Genomic DNA, 19,171 nt, shown 5'->3' with positions numbered 1-19,171 from the left:
TTCTGCCCCTGGGGACTGCTCTGGGAACTGTGTGACATGGGCCAAACAAAAACCATAGCTAATGTTTAGGGTATTTCCACTGTGCCAGGATCTGTAGCAGCCTCTGCAGTAGAAATCAGCAGAGTTAATATTTAGCAGTTGTGCCTGTATTTACTGGCATTCATCTAATAGCTTAGTGCCAAAGCTGGTTATTAAGTGTTTTCAAATCAGCCCTGGGTACTAGCATTGGTATCACAAATGTTGATATAGTCAAAAAACGACAAAGGTCTGTCTAGTTAAAGCTAAGGGCTTCATCTTCGGATGTGAAAATTGAACCATAAAGAAGGGCTGAGTGCCAAAGAATTGATTCTTTCAAACTGTGGTGCTAGAGAAGACTCTTGAGAATCCCTTGGGCTGCAAGGAGATCAAACCAGTCAATCCGAAAGGAAATTAACCCTGAATATTCATTAGAAGGACTGATGCTGAAGCTGAAGCTCCAATACTTTGGCCACTTGATGCAAAGAGCCGACTCATTGGAAAAAGACCCTGATGCTGGGAAAGATTGAAGGAAGGAGGAGAAGGGGACGACAGAGGATGAGATGGTTGGATGACATAATTGACTCAATGGACATGAGTTTGAACAAACTCCAGCAGATAGTGAAGGATAGGGAAGCCTGGCGTGCTGCAGTCCATGAGGTCACAAAGAGTTGGACATGACTGAGCGACTGAACAACAACTAGCATTGGTGTCTACTTTGCAGATTAGGAAATTGAGGTTGAGAAAGGGTACCAGACTTGCCTGAGATCAGACAGCTTGTCTGTGCAGAGCCTGGATGCAAAGCTGTGCTGAGTACAGATCTTGGCGCTTCACTTGTATGTCCACTGTGTCCAAGCCCCAGAGTAAATACACCTGGGCGAGTGTGTTGTGTTCCTTACAGAGACAAGCCTCCCACACCCCTGGACCCCCCATACCCCTGTGCACGCAGCACAGAAAGGTGGGGTCAGTAGGGCATGGCTTGCTGTCTGTGCAGCAATCCCACAGTGATGGGGGGAGCTGGGCTTCAGAAGTGCCAACTCTTCAATAAGAAAAGACCACTCAGCCTAAGAAGGAAGAGGGACATTGTTGGGAAAGGGAGAACCAAGAGAAATGAGGCAGGAGGGATGCCAGGCCTAAGACTTGTCCTCTTGGGAAAAAAAGTCAAGTCTTGGAATCATCTTCTTGAAGGGTCATTAAGCTGGGATTTCTTGGACACATTCCTCCACATGCTAGTTATATGCAGAGTGCTGCGTTAAGTATTTTGCCTGCATTTAACCCTAAAACAACCCAGTAATTCACAGTAGTGGGTGAGTTAGTACTACTGCACCCATTTTACAGATCAGGAAAGAGAGGCTGAGAGAAGTTAAAGGACACAGCAGATCTGACTGCTGTGTAAGCCCATGATGCTTATAATCTTTATTCTATACTGGCCCTCTTTTAGGGATTTCAACAACAGAGAGAGCATGGTTCTCATACTGATTTGTCTTATACAACTGTTTTTCCTCAGCGCCTGCTAGGAACCAAGAACTTCCACTCATTTATTCAACTGATTTTTTAAACCTTACTATGTGCCCAGCCAGGTGCTGGGTGCTCACTGGGGAAGCTCAGCAGTGGTCCCTACCTCACAGGTCTTATTGTGTTGGGTGAGGCCGGAGGAAGGAAGAAGGGGAGAAGGCAGTAGGAAAGTTGGTTCACAGAGTTGAGAGTTTCCTGTGAGCTAGACACTGTTCTGAGTGCCAAGTAATATGCCATTTCACCCTCTCAACAGGCTGTCAGGTGGATCACTTTTTTATTGAAATATAGTTGATTTATAGGATTATATTAGTTTTAGGTGTACAGCAGTGATTCAGTATTTTTTCAGATTATACTCCCTTATAAGTTATTACAAGATAATGCTATCGTTCCATGTGCTATACAGTGCATATTCATTTCTGATCTATTTTATACACAGCAGTTCTATCTGTTAATCCCATCCCCCGAAGTCGTCCCTCTCCCCTTCCCTTTCCTCTTTGGTAACCAGGAGTTTGTTTTCTAAGCCTGTGAGTCTATTTCTGCTTTTCATATATATTCATTTGTATATATTTTTAGATTCCACCTGTAAGTGATATCATAGACTATTTGTTTTCTCTCACTTCTTTCACCGAGCATAGTAATCTGTAGCTTATCACATTGCTGCAAATGGCAACATTTCTTTTTTTCTTTTCAGCTAAGTATTATATATATGTACACACACACACACACACACACACACTTCTTAATCCAATCATTTGCTGATGCATGCTTGTGTTGCTGTTTCCATGTCCTGGCTATTATAAACAGTGCTGTTGTGAACCTTGGGTGGTGTTTTCATTTTTTACATATTCAGGACTGTGACTGCTGGATCATATGGTAGTTTGGTTCTTAGTTTTTAAGGCATCTCCATGCCGTTCTCCACAGTGGCTGCGCTAACTTACATTCCCACCAACAGTGTGGGAGAGTTCCCTTGACGACTCTTATTATCTGCATTTCACAGATGAGCAAATAGACTCGGAAAAGTTTGGTAATTGGCCCCAAGTCTCACATCCAGAACACAATGGAACTGGGTTTTGAATTCAGATGTCTGATTCCAAAGCCTGTGCTTTTAACTGATGCTTGCTATTCCCTGCTTTTCATATGTACTGCATCACAGTTCCAAACCCGCAGAAGGCCGTTATTAGCCCCACAAGACCAATAGGGAAACTCGGGCTCAGAGTTCAAAGCAGGTGGCTCAAGGCCTTTCTGGTTAGCCCGAGGGTCTGAACCCAGGGACTGTGGTGCACATCCTGGGTGTGCTTCTTACCCCGCATCACACAAACCTGGGCCCCGGGGAACCAGGAGCTAAGGTGCCCCCAACTCCCCAGCCCGGCCTCCTCCAAGCACTGGTGGAATGAATGCCGTGTGGCTGGACACTGGCTGATGTGTTTGGGGCCGGTGTCCAAGCATCGGGAGGGCTGTTGGAAGCTGGGGGGGTGGAGAGCAGGAGCCTGAGGAGTGCCAGCAGGGGTGGGCATCCAGGGAAGCCCCCCACCAAAGAAGGGGACTGGGAACCGTTGCGCTTTCTCCTGTACTGCGCATTCCCAAGCCATCCCCTGTGACTTCCACCATTTCAGTGTGAGAAGACAGAGGCTGCTGATTGACAGTGAAAGGAAATGGCCCAGGTCTGAAACTTCCTGTTTATCTAGTATCTGCCACCATATCTGTGTTATGCAAATATCCTCACTCCTGAAAAATGCAGGCATGTACAAATACACACACACAGATGCATGCGCGCACACACATGCACACACAACACACACACACACACACTTGGCCCTGTGCAAGTACCTATTAAGTTGGAAAATGATTCCATTAACATGACAGCCAGGGTACTGGGGGAAACTGCTGTAGGAATTTATGATCATTAAAATAGCAGGGTTTTCATTTGGTTCAAAGAGCTTAGCAGATGTTCCTACCAGGTAAGCCCTTGCTCTGGCTCCTGGCCAGCGCTGGTCTGGTTTCTACCTGGCAGGGTCCCTTACGAGGGAGCTAGGGGATGCCTTATGAGGGAAGCGGGTGTGGGACAGAGTCTCGTCCAAACTTCGGGCTCCTCTCCAGCCTGGGGAATTCCATTTCCTCCCAGCCTGGCTTTTCCCCGTGGGCTCCTGGGAGCTGCTGCAGTGAGCCCAAGCCCACGGTGAGTTGAGATGAACACAGACCTTGATGATTTTCTGTTGGTTCACTGTGACCTTTTTCAGATCTTTCTTCCAAAACAAGTTCAGGTCGGAGCCTAAGACGGCGACTTGCTGGGACGGTCTGTGCTTCCAGGGAGGCCTGAGACCCAGTCTCTGCTGCTGGCTGCCTCTCCACGACACCCTCCCCGCCCCCACCCCCCGCCCCCGGGGAAGCTTTTTTACAAAGGTGAATGTGAGCTTCAGTTTCATAGGTGAAAGTGAAAATGACATGTGACTTACAGAAAATTCTGAGAGATTCAAAAGAACTGCTCTTTGTCATGAATCAAACGGCTGAATGCTTTTCTCATATCCCCAGCTGCCTGAATGAGGGGAAATAGATATAAATTGCTGCCAGAGAAAATCTGGTTAGCTGTCAATTAAAAAGAAATTTATTTTCACTCTTTGCTCTCTTCCTGCCCCCACCCCAAACCCTCGCCTGGGCAGTGGGAGGGTGGCTTTTCCTCTCCCCATGTAGAAAGAGATGCAGCTGAGGTTCCAGGGAGAGCATCCATCACTGGCTCAGAGCTGGCTTCTCAGATTCCAGGCCAGTGCTCATCCCATTACCAAGGGGAGTGGCCCTATGGCAGGAGTATGGGCTGGGACAGGTCAAGCAGAGTGGACATCTTGGTTCTGCTACTTACCAGCTGTGTGAGCTTGCCAAATCTCAGTTTCCTCACCTGTAGGGTGGGGTTGTCGTGGGTATGACAGAGAATATGGGTATAAAACACACGTGGGGCTGGTCGGGGACCTGTGGATCAGGGAGGCATCATGGTGACCACACACTCTGGAGATGCTCACTGATTTTTATTAGGTCCTCAATCACAGCAAAAAGGTCAGATAGGACAAGAAAGATCTCCAAAGAGTGTCTCTAAAATCTGTCTTTCAGACATAAGTTTGCCTCAAAACCTGCTCCTGCTTTAGGGACGCTTTTAGGGAGGAAAAGAGTAGAATGAACGGTGAAAATTTTTGTTAGAAAGATTCTCTCCACCCCTTGAGAGGGGTCAATGTCCACTTCTACACTTATCCATGAACTTGACCTGACATGTCTTTGCCGGCTCAATCTCTGAAGAAATGAGACATCAGCCTGTAGTTCTTCAAACCCGTAGATAGGAGACAAGTCCAGAGAGAAATGGGAACAAGTGCTCTAGTGCCTAACCCATGTGAGCCACTACAGATCCAGATTCAGCCCACCTGGCCACCGAGCCCTTCCTGTGCCCCTGCCGGATGCCTGGCATGCTGTCGCGTATGGGGAGGGGGCAGACTTGTCACATGGGAATAAAGGCCGTGCTCTGCTGCACATCAGATACTGGCCTGGGTTCTTTGCAAATGGAGTTTCATTTAATGTTCCCGGGAGCCTCTCGGGTAGGCATGAGTATCCTCACTCATCAGTGAGGCACAGAGACGTTAAGCTCCTAGCCGGGGTCACACAGTAGCAGGCTGGTCTTGAATGTGTGTCTGGTCAGCTGCCGTCTGCATCTGCCACCCCTCTCTGTAGGAATGTCACACACACCCTCGGGCCTGGAGGAATTAAAAAGCAGGAGGTGAAAACAAGCTCCGGGAGTTGGGGATGGACAGGGAAGCCTGGCGCACTGCAGTCCACGGGGTCGCAAAGAGTCGAACACGACTGAGCGACTGGACTGGACTGGAATATGCAGCCCCAAACCCTCAGATAAGGATATAGGGGCCCAAGAGCCCCAAGGAGAACACGATCAAAGGAGCAGAAGGAGGCAGGGCTGACTTCATGGAGGAGGCGGGGTGGGGAGGAGATGGGGATGCATCTGGGGGACGGAAGGTGGGGCTGGGGAGGGAAGCGAGAACAGCAGGGGAACCTGCAGACCCTGAGACTGGACTCCGTTGGCCTGGGGGCTCATCAGAGGCCTCTTTCAATTCCCCTGAAGCTAGGGACAGAGCCCTGGGAGGAGGCTGGGCCCTTGGAGAGTATGTCACCTGTGGGTCCCAGGCTCCGGCGAGTTCTCCCCGCCCCTCTGACTCCAGTGCCAGCTTGGGTGTTGGGTATGGGCAGCTCTTGAGCAGATGGGCCGGGCATCTGCTCTGCTGGCTGGGAGCCTGCCTTGCTGCTGGCTGAGGTCGGCGTCTCCCCTCGGGTCATTGGCACGGTAAAGCAGGTCTTGCGAGTCAGTGGAGGCGGGCAGGTGGAGTTGGAGCGGGCACCCCCAAGAAAAGAGGGATTGGAGTGAGGCCCTGGGACCTTAGAGGGGTGAGGACCTGAGAGGTGGGGGGCAGGCATAGCCCCCTTCTGCGTGGAACCGATTATGGTTGCCTCAGTAGGTGCCAAGGCCACAACCTAAAACCTGGGTGTTAGGTTTTATTTGGCAGACACACTGAGGACTTAAGTCCAGAAGACAGCCTCTTGGACAGAGAACTCCCAGGGCGTAAGGGAGGAGCCAGGATATAGGAATTATATATATTAAAAAAAAAAATCAGGTAGTCAGAACATCAAAAGATGACTGTTAATTAAAGAAAACCAGACATTTCAAGTTAATGAACTTAGCGCTTTTCCAGGTATGGGAAGATACAAGAGTCTGGGCTCACTGAAATCATTGCTTTGCTTGGCACCTTGGCTGTCTGGAGCCTGGAGCCTTACTCTTCATCCTGATCCCCTCTGAGTGCACACTCAGGGTGGCTGCTGGTTTGATGGGCTCCAGGCAGCATTCTTTGTTTAGTGACAGGGAAAGGCAACCCTTTTCCTGCAAACTTGCACGGCCGTAGCCCTCCCAGACGGGCACGGTCTTAGCAGCTATGCTGAGACTCTGGCCATGCTCCTTCGGAGGCTGCAGATGTTGAAAGCTGGGGCAGAGCAGGAGAGGGAAAACACACTCCAAGGGAGACTCGTGACTGGCCCCCACCTGTTCCTCCTCCCTTCTGCCCGTCTTGAGGAGTCGAGGCCAGAATTCTAGGGGCCAGGTTCCACTCCTCTCCCATTCAGCACGATCCAGTATCTGGTCCTCTCCACCTCTAACCTGTCCCTCGACCTGCCAGTTTGGTCCCCCACATCCCACCACCGTATCCAAGCACGACTTTCTCCGGCTCGGCCATTGCCATGGCCGCCCACCTTGGACCCCATCCCCATTTCCACCTTGGCCTTTTCCAAGTGTAAGCGATAAAACACAAATCAAATCTCCTTCACCCTTGCTTCATCTGCTTCCCGAGGGGGAAAAGACAACTCGCCATCGTGGTCCCAGGGGTCCTCCCTGATGGCCCCTTCCTGTGCTTATCACTCACTCACTCATTCATTCATCCAACACACATTCACTGAAGCACGATCACATACTCTTTTTAGACCCTGGGGGCAGTGACAAAACAGGGGAAAAACCCTGATCTCTTGGAAGGAAGTTTTTGGTGGAGGGAGGGGAGACCATCAGTAAACCAATATACAAGATGGTAGATAGTAAAACCAGGGAGAATAGAGAATGAGGACAGGAGCTAGGGAGTCGGGGGCTGAGGGGGGGCTGCAGGGGAAGGTGGCCTCGAGAAGGTGACCTTGAAGGAAGGCCTGAAGGAAGTGAGAAGCGGGTCACGAGGATGTATAGGGGGAAACTTCTTCCTGCTGAGAAAACAGCAGTGTGTCCTGACGTGGGAACACACAGGATGCTTGGCATATTTTTAAGGAACACCCTGTCTACTGTTGGTCACTATCAGATAATTTTTATCACAATGCTTCCACAATTTATGATTGTATATATTTTTTTAGACGATACTCAATAAGATGTCAGAGAAGGCAATGGCACCCCACTCCAGTACTCTTGCCTGGGAAATCCCATGGACAGAGGAGCCTGCAGTCCATGGGGTCGCTGAGGGTTGGACACGACTGAGCGACTTCACTTTCACTTTTCACTTTCATGCATTGGAGAAGGAAATGGCAACCCACTCCAGTGTTCTTGCCTGGAGAATCCCAGGGACGGAGGAGCCTGGTGGGCTGCCATCTATGGGGTCGCACAGAGTTGGACACGACTGAAGCGACTTAGCAGCAGCAGCAGCAGCAGCAACAGGATGTCTTAGAGTCTTCCCTCAATTAGCTGTCAGCTGTCTACAATCACGGATACATCTCTCTGATACCTGAATCATTCATATGACATCATTAGCACAGGGCTTGGTGTCTCGAAGGTATTCAGTAAACTTGTGTTAAATGAGGCAATCAACCTGGCAGCTGGCACTGTGAAGAGGATATGTGAGGAGTCCCTTTGGGGGTTTCCAGAAAATGCCTGGGACACTCTGAAGAGGGTGGGGGTCTATGTAAGCGGGTGGTTCTGTGTGTGGTGGGGATGGGGTGCATCACTGTGAGGTGGGCATTACCATGACACCACTGGTGGCCGGCTTTTTTTCCTTTTTTTTAAATTGGAGGATAATTGCTTTACAGTGTTGCATTGGTTCTGCCACACCAGACTGACTCTTCTCTGAGCTGTCCTTTCTTGTCCCAATGGCTCTCCCACCAGTGGCAGGGGACAGTTTCAACTCATTTAGACCCCTCACTCTTCCAGCCACTAGTATGGAAAACTTGAGAAGCAGATTCTACTTTACGAGAATTTCTTGCAGACCCTGGAGACAGGCTTATTCTTTTTTGTGAAGGTCCCACCCAACTAGCAGTAGGAATGTTAAATATTGACAAGCAGGAGAAGATAAAAATCACCTTCCAAAGCCTGGAATTTCCCCATTCCTGAGCCCCGGCCTCCCTGTCTGAGAGATAGACTGCCAGTGCCAACTCTATACCCAATCTCCCCTACTGCCTTACTGAACTGTGGTATTGGAGAAGACTCTTGAGAGTTCCTTGGGGTGCAAGATCAAAGCAGTCAATCCTAAAGGAAATCAACTCTGGATATTCATTGGAAGGACTGATGCTCAAGTTGAAGCTCTAATACTTTGGCCACCTGATGCAAAGAGCCAACTCATTGGAAAAGATCCTGATGCTGGGAAAGATTGAGGGAAGGAGGAGAAGAGGGTTACAGAGGATAAGATGGTTGGATCCATCATTGACTCAATGGACATGAGTTTGAGCAAACCCGGGAGATAGTGAAGGACAGGGGAGCCTGGCGTGCTACAGTACATGGGCTTGGCAAAGGGCCAGAGATGACTTAGTAACTGAACAACAACGACCTTAGCCAGGCCTTAGTCTAAACAATCTCATATAAGACCAACATCAGGCAAGGCCATTCTGTGCCTGTGAGGCCATAAAGTGAGTCAAATGGACCACTTCACAAGTTTACCTAAATGCAGACAAAACCAAGCACAAAATGCTGAACATCTCCCTTCCCTGGCTAATATGAATGACAGCTGCTTTTTTATCAGTTGTGACTTTAGCTTTGATCTAGTCTACCCTCCTTACAGATAAGACTTCCAAGGTACCCAACCATAAAGTCGTCCCATTTCCTGACAGAAGTCAGTCCAGAGCAAAGCCCTGCTTTCTTGGGCCCTCCCTAAATTCACCTAACCAAAGTCCAAGTCCTTGGGGTGAGCCATCTCCTTTGCAGTAAGTGATTAGGGCAACTTGTTCAACTACAGGCATTCAAGTAAATCACGTGGGGGTTAGTTACAAGACAGACTGGGATTCTGAGTGATAGAACACTTGCTTTAACTCATCCCCAGCAGTGGAGCATCGGGCCACGTGTTGAGCAGCAAGGCAGTCAAGAATAGTTGGTTCCAATGCTAGAAGCACTTGAGTTTGATCACTGGGCCCCTCTATGAACCCTGGACTGCTTTCTAGAGAAAACATACCTGTATTTCAGTAAGTCACTGCTGTTACCAGCAGTTAATACAGTACACTGTCCTTAGACAGACTTGCGGTCCCAGCTGACAGGGCCTTGTGGTGACCCAGTTTGTGCAGGCCTAAAGTGAGCTCGGGGAATGGTTGATCAAAATATGTTGTCTTGGAGGCAACATTTTGAGCAATCAGAGAAACCACGTCATTCCACTTAGCTGACTGGTTGAAAATCCTCCAGCAGTCTCCAGCTGCTCTTGGGCTCAAGGACCTGAAACAGGGGAGGTTCCAAGCCAGCCAGGCTGAGGCAGTCCGGGCCTCGCCCCTCCTCGCCCTCCCTGTCTCACCACCCTCACCTAAGAGCACCTCAGTGCCCTTTCCCCTCCCCACCCCCCGCCCTCGTCTTCCTCAGCTCAGGGTCCTGACCCTCTGAGGCTGCCTGGGGTCTTCTTGTGCTCCTAGGGAACCCGGCCTCCCTTGACCCTCGCTCTTTCTCAGGATACCCAACATTTCTTTACTTTGTGTTCCTCTCTCTTTCCATTGGTGGTCAACGCCTACAGGGCAGGAACCACGTTCTGTTCGTCACCTCCCCGGAGTAGTCTGCAACATTCAGTAAATACGAAACTGAACTGAAGGCTCCAGCCCCCACGGTGGGCCCCTTAACCTCTAACCAACTGGACAAAGGTTAGAAAAGAACAGTGAAAGAAACCTTCACTTCACCATGTTTCTCCTTTTCAGCCTGTGTGGAATCGGGGGACCCCATGGGGTTTAGATGTGAAGCTCTAGGTCATACTTCCCCCTGGAAACTTGGCCCCCAAGAAAAACGTGGGCTTCTGAAAAACCACAGGTGTATGAATTAGTGTTTAGTAAATGACTCTTAAACTGAAAGTTGGGATTCGTCTATATCTGGGCTTCTCATGCTTGAATATGTTTACATATCAGCTGAATAGCAAATGCGTCTTAGCCCCAGGGTGAGTTCCACAAGCGGAGACCTGAGCACTGGCATCACCTGGCAGCTGCTTGGAAACACGAATTCTTGGAACCCACCCCCGCCATGGATCCTATCGAATCAGAATCTCTAGGGGTATGATCCAAGCATCTGTATAAATCTCCAGGTGATCAAACTCAGCTCCCAGATACAACAAAAAAACAGTTAGCTATAGTAATAGCTCCCACCTAAGCAAGTGGGCTTACGCTATACATTCCTTACTTTCCAGTCTTACAACAGCTGAAGGGAAGCTGTTGAAAATAGACTTTTAAAAACCACAGAAAGAGAAACGCTAATGACAATACCTGTATAGTGATGGTGACGATGACAACAGCGGTATACACTCTGTGCGCTGGGGTCTGTAACGATAGGACTGTGTCGGGAAAGCTTTGTAAGGAAATAAGCTAAAATGCTCACAGTAGCTGGTTTAGGAGTAATTCTCCCCCTCTTCTCTAAGTTAAAAATGTTAATTTTTGTATTATTTATATAATAGAAAGATGCAAGCAAGTGTGCTAAGTGGCCTCAGTCCTGCCTGACTCTTTGCAACCACATGGACTGCAGCCTGCCAATCCTCTGTCCATGGGATTCTCCAGACAAGCATACTGGAGTGGGTTGCTGTGCCCTCCTCCAGGGGATCTTCTCCACCCAAGGAGCGAATCCAGGTCTCCTGCATTGCAGGTGGATTCTTTACCATATGGGCCACCAGGGAAGCCAATAACAGAACGATACGTTTATTCAACTGAAAATTCTGTTCTTATTTCACACTATCAGGGACAGAAGGGGCTGGAGGTTGGGATGGTTTGGTAGCCTCCACAGCACCACAGCATCAGCCTTTCTCAGGGTTGAAGGCAGGAGGCGGGGGATGGGCAGGCACATGAAGTGGAAATGCCATCAGGGTATTTTGGGGGAACAATTTTAGTACAAGAGACGAAAACTAAACTCAAACTGGATTGTGCCGAAATAAGTAAGAGAGAGAAGAATGAGGAGGAGGAGGAATGCTGGAAGGGAGGGAGGAAGGAAAGAGAAAGACAGAAGGAGGGAAGGAAAGAAGGAGAGAGAGGGAAAGAATTTGCCTGACTCTGCAAGTTAAAATACCAGCTGGAGCCAGGATGCTCTCAGGATTCTGTTCACCTCTTAGCCCCCCTTTCCTCAGCATCAGCTCCACTCCCAAACTAGCAGAGTCTGCTGAAGTTGTCTTTGATTGGCACAGCCTGGGTTCTTTTTTTAAAATTTATTTATTTATTTATTTTTGGCTGCAATGGGTCTTCAGAGCTGTGCTCGGACTTTTCTCTAGTTGCAATGAGCGGGGGCTACTCTTCCTTGTGGTTTAAGGGCTTCTCATCATGGTGGCTTCTCTTGTTGAAGAGCACGGCTTCTAGAGTGTGGGGCTTCAGTGGTGATGCCGCATAGGCTCAGTTGCCCCCAGGAATGTGGGATCTTCCCAGAGCAGGGATCAAACCCATGTCCCCTGCATTGGCAGGCGGATGCTTGACCACTGGACCACCAGTGAAGTCTCCAGTCTGGGTTCTGTGTCCAGTCCTAGGGCCTGGACCAGGTTCCCCTACAGAAGCACATCAACAGAGAGGGTCGAAGAGTGCTCCCCTAAGGAAAGCCGAAAGGCTGCTGTCAGAAAGACGAGATGCAGGGCAGGAAAAATCTTGGATAACTGCTTCAGTCCATCAATATTGGTGCTCGGAGACTGCCTCCTAGGTTGGTCCCAGGCATTTTTCAGACTTGGGCTGAGAGTTTGGATAAGACCTGGGGTGGCTGCAGTCATCCAGAGAGCAAAGCTGTCCTCAGAGGCATGGGGGTGGTGGGGTGGGTTCTTACTCACCGAGGTTAACCCTGCGTGCACTGTTCTCCAGAGGAAGTGGGAATTTCCACATGGTAAGTTCCCTTCCCTGTACAATGAATTGGTATCTTGGTGAGAAACCCGTGGGCCGCTGGTTGAGAAGAGAGGTCTTCTCTGAACAAGAGGGAATTTACCACCTTCCTCTCGACAGTGACAGGGCGGGGTGTGGATTGATTCATCTGCAGATGTATACATCTCTGTAGACACCATACTGCTGGCCTCTGCAAAATACATGCCTGGAGATCATTTCTGCCAGCCAGGATATGTCTCCTCTGTCATAACCACTCTCTCCCCCCACCCCTGCACCCTGTGGGCCTGGAGTTCCCCAGTTGGAACCAGATGAGAGATCTCTGAGCCCAGGGATTGCAGAGGTGGGGCTGGGGGAGGGAGAGGGTGATAAGTTGTCTGGCAGCGGCCAAGAGCCTGGCCCGGGCCTCTCTCTCGGGGCTGTCTCTTCCATCATTGAGTTTCTAACCCGAGCCTCCAAGGTCATGCCTATCTCATCTAGTGCCCCCGGGGTGCTCAGATTCCTTGTTCCCCTGAGCCCCCAGCCAGAGCATAGAGCCCTGGTCATTGTTCCCGGAGCCCCGTCCTCCCCAGGGGATGGGTGGAAGCCACACAGGTGCCACTGTTCTGGATCCTGAGTGGGATTCATGGGGCTCCGTGTGTTGCTTCCTTCTCCGAGATTTCTCCCTTACAGTTATCAGGCCCCACAGTTGCCCCCAGAAGGCTTCAGCTGCTACAGCTCCCCATGACAGATGTTCGGCTCTTTTCTGCTCAAACATGGGCTCTTCCCCAGCCCCAGAATTGCGCATCCACACTGAGCACCTCTGTGCTGATCAGCTGAGCAGGAGGGAGAAAGGCCAACCCCCCCCCCACACACACACACCCCCCACCGGCACCAGGGGGTTCTGCGGGTTGACCAGACCTGACACTTGCTTCCATGGAGTTCTTAGCCAGCATGGGGTCACCAGGGAAAACTGCCCTGATCTTGTCAACAGGTCGTCTGACCTCCACCAGAGCCTAAGGACATTAAATTATGGGTAAGTGAAATTTTTATGGGACAAGGTGGAGACTCTGAGAGTGAAAAAGATTTTCAACACTTACAGAAGAAGCCAAAGACATTCTCCCTATATTTCACTCTCTATAGGCTCATTTCTATCAACATACAGATAGACTGTTCTTTTCTTCATCTTTTATAGAGAAAGCTTTCTCTATAAAAGCTATACATTTATAGCTGTAATTTTATAAAAGAGTAACTTTATAGGAAAGAAACCTGTTGGACACCATTTTCACCAAGTGATGATGGTCCCATCACGTGATAAGCCAACATGATAAGTCACATTGCTATCATTCACACATATGATCTAATCAAAAGGGCACTTCACCCCTGGAATGTTCTTCCTTAAAACCCGTAACCCCAGCTGAATCATAAGGAAACCTTGCTGTGCTGTGCTTAGCCTCTCAGTCATGTCTAACTCCTTGCGATCCCATGGACTGTAACCTGCCAGGCTCTTCTGTCCATGGGATTCTCCAGGCAAGAATACAGGAGTGGGTTTCCATTTCCTCCTCCAGGGAATCTTCCTGACCCAGGGATCAAGCTCGTGTCCTGTGTCTCCTGCACTGGCAGGCAGATTCTTTATCACTGAATCACCTGGGAACCCCTGTTGATGCCATACCAAAGTGAATTTCTTAGTTTTGACAAGTATACCATGGCTTTGTAAGATGATAACATTAGGGAAAGCTGGGCCAACGGTATACCAGAGCACTCTGTAAATAAACAAACAAGCCTTCCTGGCAGTAGCAAGTGTTTGGTAACTGTGTGGAGCAACTGGAACTTACAGATCGCTGGTTAGAATGTAAAATTAAATAGTCATTTTGGAAAACATTTTGGTAATTTTTTAATAAAATTAAACATATATTATGATATGACCCAGCAACTCTATTCCTAGATTTCTATCCAATAAAAATAAAATTCATGTCCAAACCAAGACTTACATGCAAATATTCATCGTATCTTTAATCACAATAGCCAACAACTGGAAACAACACAAATGTCCAACAGTCAGTGCGTGGAAAGTCAAGTGTGATCTGTGCATACAATGGAATGCCACTTAACGCTACAAAAGATGTTATGTCTCAAAAACATGCTGAACAAAAGAAGCCAGACTCAAGAGTACACCCTAGATGATTTAACTTATATGAAATTCTAGAAAGGGCAAAACTAATCTCAGTAACAAGAAGCAGATCAGTGGCGGCTTCCCTGGAGTCTCAGGGGTAAAGATCCACCTGCCGGTGCAGGAGACACGGGTTTGATTTCTGATCCGGGAAGATGTCACATGCCGTGGAACAGCTAAGCCCGTCCACCACAACTACTGAGCCTGTGCACACGGCAGCTCCTGAAGCCTGTGTGCCCTGGAGCCTGGGCTCTGCAACGAGAGAAGCCACCATGACGAGAAGCCTGCACCACAACTAGAGAGTAACCCCCGCTTGTCGAACTAGGGGATCCACACAGCAAGAAGGACCCAGCACAGCCCCAAATAAGCAAACAAAGTTAGTAAAAAGAGAACGGAGGCAGATCAGTGGTGCTGGGGATTGGGGAGGTGATGGTGAGAGGGATTATAAAGGGGCACGAGGGAATTTTGAGGGGGTGATGGAAATGTTAGACATCTTTGTTGCAGTCGTCACATGGATACATGTATCTTTCAAAACTCATTGAACCACATACTTCAAATGTAAATACTTAAGTGTAAATTATGCCTCAATAAACTTTTTTTTTTTGGCTGCGCCACACATCTTTCAGGATCTTAGTTCCCTGACTAGGGACTGAACCCTGCCCCTGGTATTGAAGGCCCTAAGTCCTAACCACTGGACCATCAGCGAGTTCCCTAAAGCTGCTTTTTAAAAGAAGCTTTCCCTTGACTGCATTTACCCTTCCAGCTGCCCTTCTGCAAGATTTCTGAAGGAGGTGTTTGTACTAAGTGTCTCCAATTCTGTCCCACGTAGTCTCTCTTAAGTCTACACCAGTCATGCTTTTTCTCCCTGGAAACTGCTCTCATTATAAATGCAGAGGCCTCCATGTTGCTAAATCCAATGGCCAAATCTCATTTCTCAGTCACATCTTACTTGACTGTCAGGAGCATTCTGCACACTTCATGCCTTTTTCCTTGAAGCACTTTTACCCCTCTGGATTCCAGGATGTGCCAGTCTCTTAGTTTTCCTCCTATCTCACTCCTCCTCAATCTCCTTTGCTGATTCTCCAATCTTCTCAACCTTTTAACGTTGAGGTGTCTTGGGATACTCTTCTCTGTACTCACTCTTCAGATGGTCTCCTTGAGTCTCAAGGCTTTAAACTCCACCCATATGCTGAGAAATCCAAATCTGTCTTGGCAGTCCTGATCTTTCTCCAAATTCTAGACTCATCATTCTAACTGCCTACTTGATATTTCTATTTGGATGTTGAAAAGACATGTCAAATTCAACATCTTCAAAACTAAACTCTGGGTCTTCTCACATAAAACTGCCCATGTACAGCCTTTCCTACCTCTGTGGATGGCCTTGACATCTAATCTTTTGCTTGAATAAAAACCCAGGAATCACCCTTGACTCTTTCTTCTCCCATGGACTCTACGTTGAAAAACATAATCTGTCTATTCTTCATCATCTTTTTTGCTACTACCCTGGTCCAAGCACCATCACCTTTCATCTGGACTGCTGAAGTAGACTCCTAACCCTCCTGCCTCCACTCTTGGCTTCCTCTACTCTCTTCTCAGTGCAGCAACCAGAGGGATCCTGTTGAAATTTAAATCAGAGCAATGTTATTCAAGGCTTCCCTGACAGCTCAGTTGGTGAAGAATCTGCCTGCAATACAGGAGACCCTGGTTTGATTCCTGGGTTGGGAAGATCCCCTGGAGAAGGGAAAGGCTACCCATTCCAGTATTCTTGGGCTTCCCTCATGGCTCAGCTGGTAAAGAATCCACCTGCAATGCAGGAGACCTGGGTTCAGTCCCTGGGTTGGGAAGATCTCCTGGAGAAGGGAAAGGCTACCCACTCCAGTATTCTGGCCTGGAGAATTCCAAGGACTGTATAGTCCCTGGGGTCGCAAAGAGTTGGACATGACCGAGCGACTTTCACTTAACTTAATGTTATTCAAAATTCTATCATGATTGTCTCAGAATAAAAGCTGGTGTCCTTGGAAATGACCTGCAAGGCCTTGCCTGATCTGCCCCCATCAGCTTATCCTGTGGTTTCATCTCCTAACATGCTCCCTCTTGCCCATTCCTCTCCAGGCACGTTGTTTGTGTGTTTTGCTATTTCTTGAACACGCCCTGCCCACCTGAGGGTCTTTGCTTTAGCTGTGTTGTCTGGATGCTCTAGTGGCCAATGTCCTTGTCTCAAATCTTTGCATACGGATTTGCTCAAACCTCACCTTCTCAAGGAGACCTGCTCTGACCATGACATTTAATACTGCAACCCGCCCCATCCCCAGCACTTATTTCCTTACCTTGCTCTATTTTTTCCTTTGTTTCCACAGCACTTACGACTTTCTAATACACTCTTCGATCCGTTTACCTATTTTGTTTCCTTCTTATTGCCTCTCTACTCAAGGGCAGGGATCTGTTCTGTTCACTGCTGTATCCCAAAGTCCTGGAACAGGGCCTGTTACATACAAGCCGCCCTATAAGTGCTTGTTAGGTAAATTAATGACGTTTCTCCAGAGGAAGCAAACCTCCTACCCCAGACTTATCCACCCAGATCTGACCAGGCTAAAACAAGAGACTGCAAGGAAAAGATGGGTCTGGGGGATCCCAGGCCATGTTAGGACTGAGAAAATTGAGGGAGACTCCAGACTCCTCCTGTTTTTGGCATCACTGACTCGATAGACATGAGTTTGAGCACACTCTGGGAGTTGGTGATGGACAGGGAAGCTGGGCGTGCTGCAGTCTGTGGGGTCGCAAAGAGTCAGCCAAGACTGAGCGACTGAACTGAACTGAACAGTCCGGCACTGTAGCCCAGTGCGGATACTGAGTACTTGAAATGTGGCCAGTCCAGACTGACGGGTGTTGAATGGGTAAAATTTCAAAGACTTAGGGCAAAACAGAATGTGACATGGCTCATTGATATTTTTAAATATTGATTCCATCTTACTTTTTGAGATTAAATAAAATATACTATAAAAATTAAGTTCATCTGTTTCTTATTACTTATCAAAAGTATGGTTACTAGAAGATTTAAAATTCCTTCAGTGTCTTGCACTGGGTTTTTATGGGAGAGCCTGATCTGTGAGGAGAAACTACTGATGTCTAGAAGTCAAATCCCACGAACTTGAAAATCCACATTTCCTAAATGCAAGCTGATGGTCCCTTTATTTCAAGTCATCAAGAGATACAGCAGGATTCCATTAACACAAAGGCCCCTTCAGGATTTGACTACTTGGGTTAATGGGGACTTTTGAAGAAGCTTGGCTTTGTTTTCATTCATCTATTATCTGGCAATGCTTTGCCTGAGGGGCCGAAAGCCCTCCCAGAGACACACTTGGCCTCCCCCTTGGTTGCTCAGGTGGTTATTGAATTCCCCCACATCCAGGAACCAGGCAGAATGGGAGGGCATTGGGAGATAGAGGGCGGGCTCCCTGTCCTGTCCCAGAGCCCCTGCCCTGACCAGGTGGCTGGGCGGGAAACTGCTGTGCCCCCGGGCTGCGTCGAGGCCAAGGTGGCCCCGCTCAGACCTCCAGGATGGCGGCAGTGGGCACTGGGGGCTGAGCTGCTTGGGCACCCAGGCCAGCAGGTACTTGAGGCCCAGGTCTTAGGTCAAGGGAAAGGGCTCTGTGTAATCAGCATGAATACAAGGGGCCTAGTGCTGCTGGGAACTGAGTCTGAGATGGAAATACGAGGCTGTGAGCGAGGGTCAGGAAAGACCAGCTCCCACAGCCTGGGAACATTGTGAAGTCCAGGCCACAGTAAGGGGTGCCCCAAAATGGGATAGGGGGACAAGGAAGTCAGAATGAGGGGCTCAGTGTCCTGGGGACCTGGTGCCAGGTGGACGCAAGGATGGAAGGAGGGGCTGGGTTAGGGAGACTTTCTCGTGTCTTCCAAAAATCTGTGAAAGTGAAAGAAAGTTAAGTTGCTCTGTCCTGTCTGACTCTTTGCGACCCCATGGACTGGAGCCTACTAGGCTCCTCTGTCCGTGGAATTTTCCAGGCAAGAATACTGGAGTTGGTTGCCATTTTCTTCTCCAGGGGATCTTCCCAACCCAGGGATTGAACCTGGGTCTCCTTCATTGCAGGCAGACAACTTTACCATCTGAGCCACCTGGGAAGTTCCACGCCCACCCCCCCCCCAAGCCGTAATTTTGCTGTATTATTTTTATATAATTGGAGAGAGAGAGGAGAGAGGAAAGATGGTCAAGGAAAGGCAACATTTCTTGAATACTTGCCCTTGGATATAAGCAATCTGCCCCAAGCCTTTCCTGGCTGTGATCATTCCCCTCTGACCCAGGGCTGGGGATCTGAACTGGGAATTATCCCCTTCAGTTTCTCATGAAAAGCAAAATAGGATTTCATCCTTTATTTATTCCCTCTTTCTCACTGTGCCAACGGTAGGGGAAAAAAGAGAAAAGGATATGAAGAACAGAAAAGGATTCACAAGAGATTGTAAGGCTGGAAAGTGTGTTAGAAAGGAAAACAAGATAATGAGATGTTATTTATAATTTGCTTTAACAGCAACTCAGAAATGCAGGCCAACCACTTACGAGAGGGAAGTGGGCTGCTTTGTGTGAGATACTCCAGGGATGGACTGGCGGGAGGCGATTTAGGGTGGGATCAGGGAAACCACATCCCCAGTCAATCTCCCACTGGGTTACAGGGTCTCCTCAGC

General features: G+C 48.7%; 1 protein-coding gene across 11 annotated transcripts in view; it reads right to left on the bottom strand.

The window, feature by feature from the left end:
* Positions 1–4,528: 4,528 nt before the first annotated feature.
* ANKRD46 (ankyrin repeat domain 46) overlaps positions 4,529–19,171 on the bottom strand; it is a 72,660-nt gene continuing 58,017 nt past the window's right edge. For 2 of the 11 annotated variants that reach the window (XM_069600505.1, XM_069600506.1), the window contains 3 exons: positions 13,225–13,319; positions 12,279–12,517; positions 4,529–5,261 (listed from right to left, as the gene is read on the bottom strand). In XM_069600505.1, coding sequence (XP_069456606.1) covers positions 5,244–5,261; positions 12,279–12,517; positions 13,225–13,319 — 352 coding nt within the window. In that variant the 3' untranslated portion in view covers positions 4,529–5,243. Of the gene's footprint in view, positions 5,262–8,079; positions 10,804–11,663; positions 12,518–13,224; positions 13,320–19,171 lie in introns of those variants that run through there. The other 9 variants (XM_069600501.1, XM_069600502.1, XM_069600503.1 and 6 more) reach the window with 6 other exon arrangements.

The sequence above is a fragment of the Ovis canadensis genome, chromosome 9 (genome assembly GCF_042477335.2).
Source record: "Ovis canadensis isolate MfBH-ARS-UI-01 breed Bighorn chromosome 9, ARS-UI_OviCan_v2, whole genome shotgun sequence".
Classification (NCBI taxonomy): domain Eukaryota; kingdom Metazoa; phylum Chordata; class Mammalia; order Artiodactyla; family Bovidae; genus Ovis; species Ovis canadensis.
Note: the sequence above shows the minus strand (reverse complement) of the source record. Positions and strands in the feature narration are given on the sequence as shown.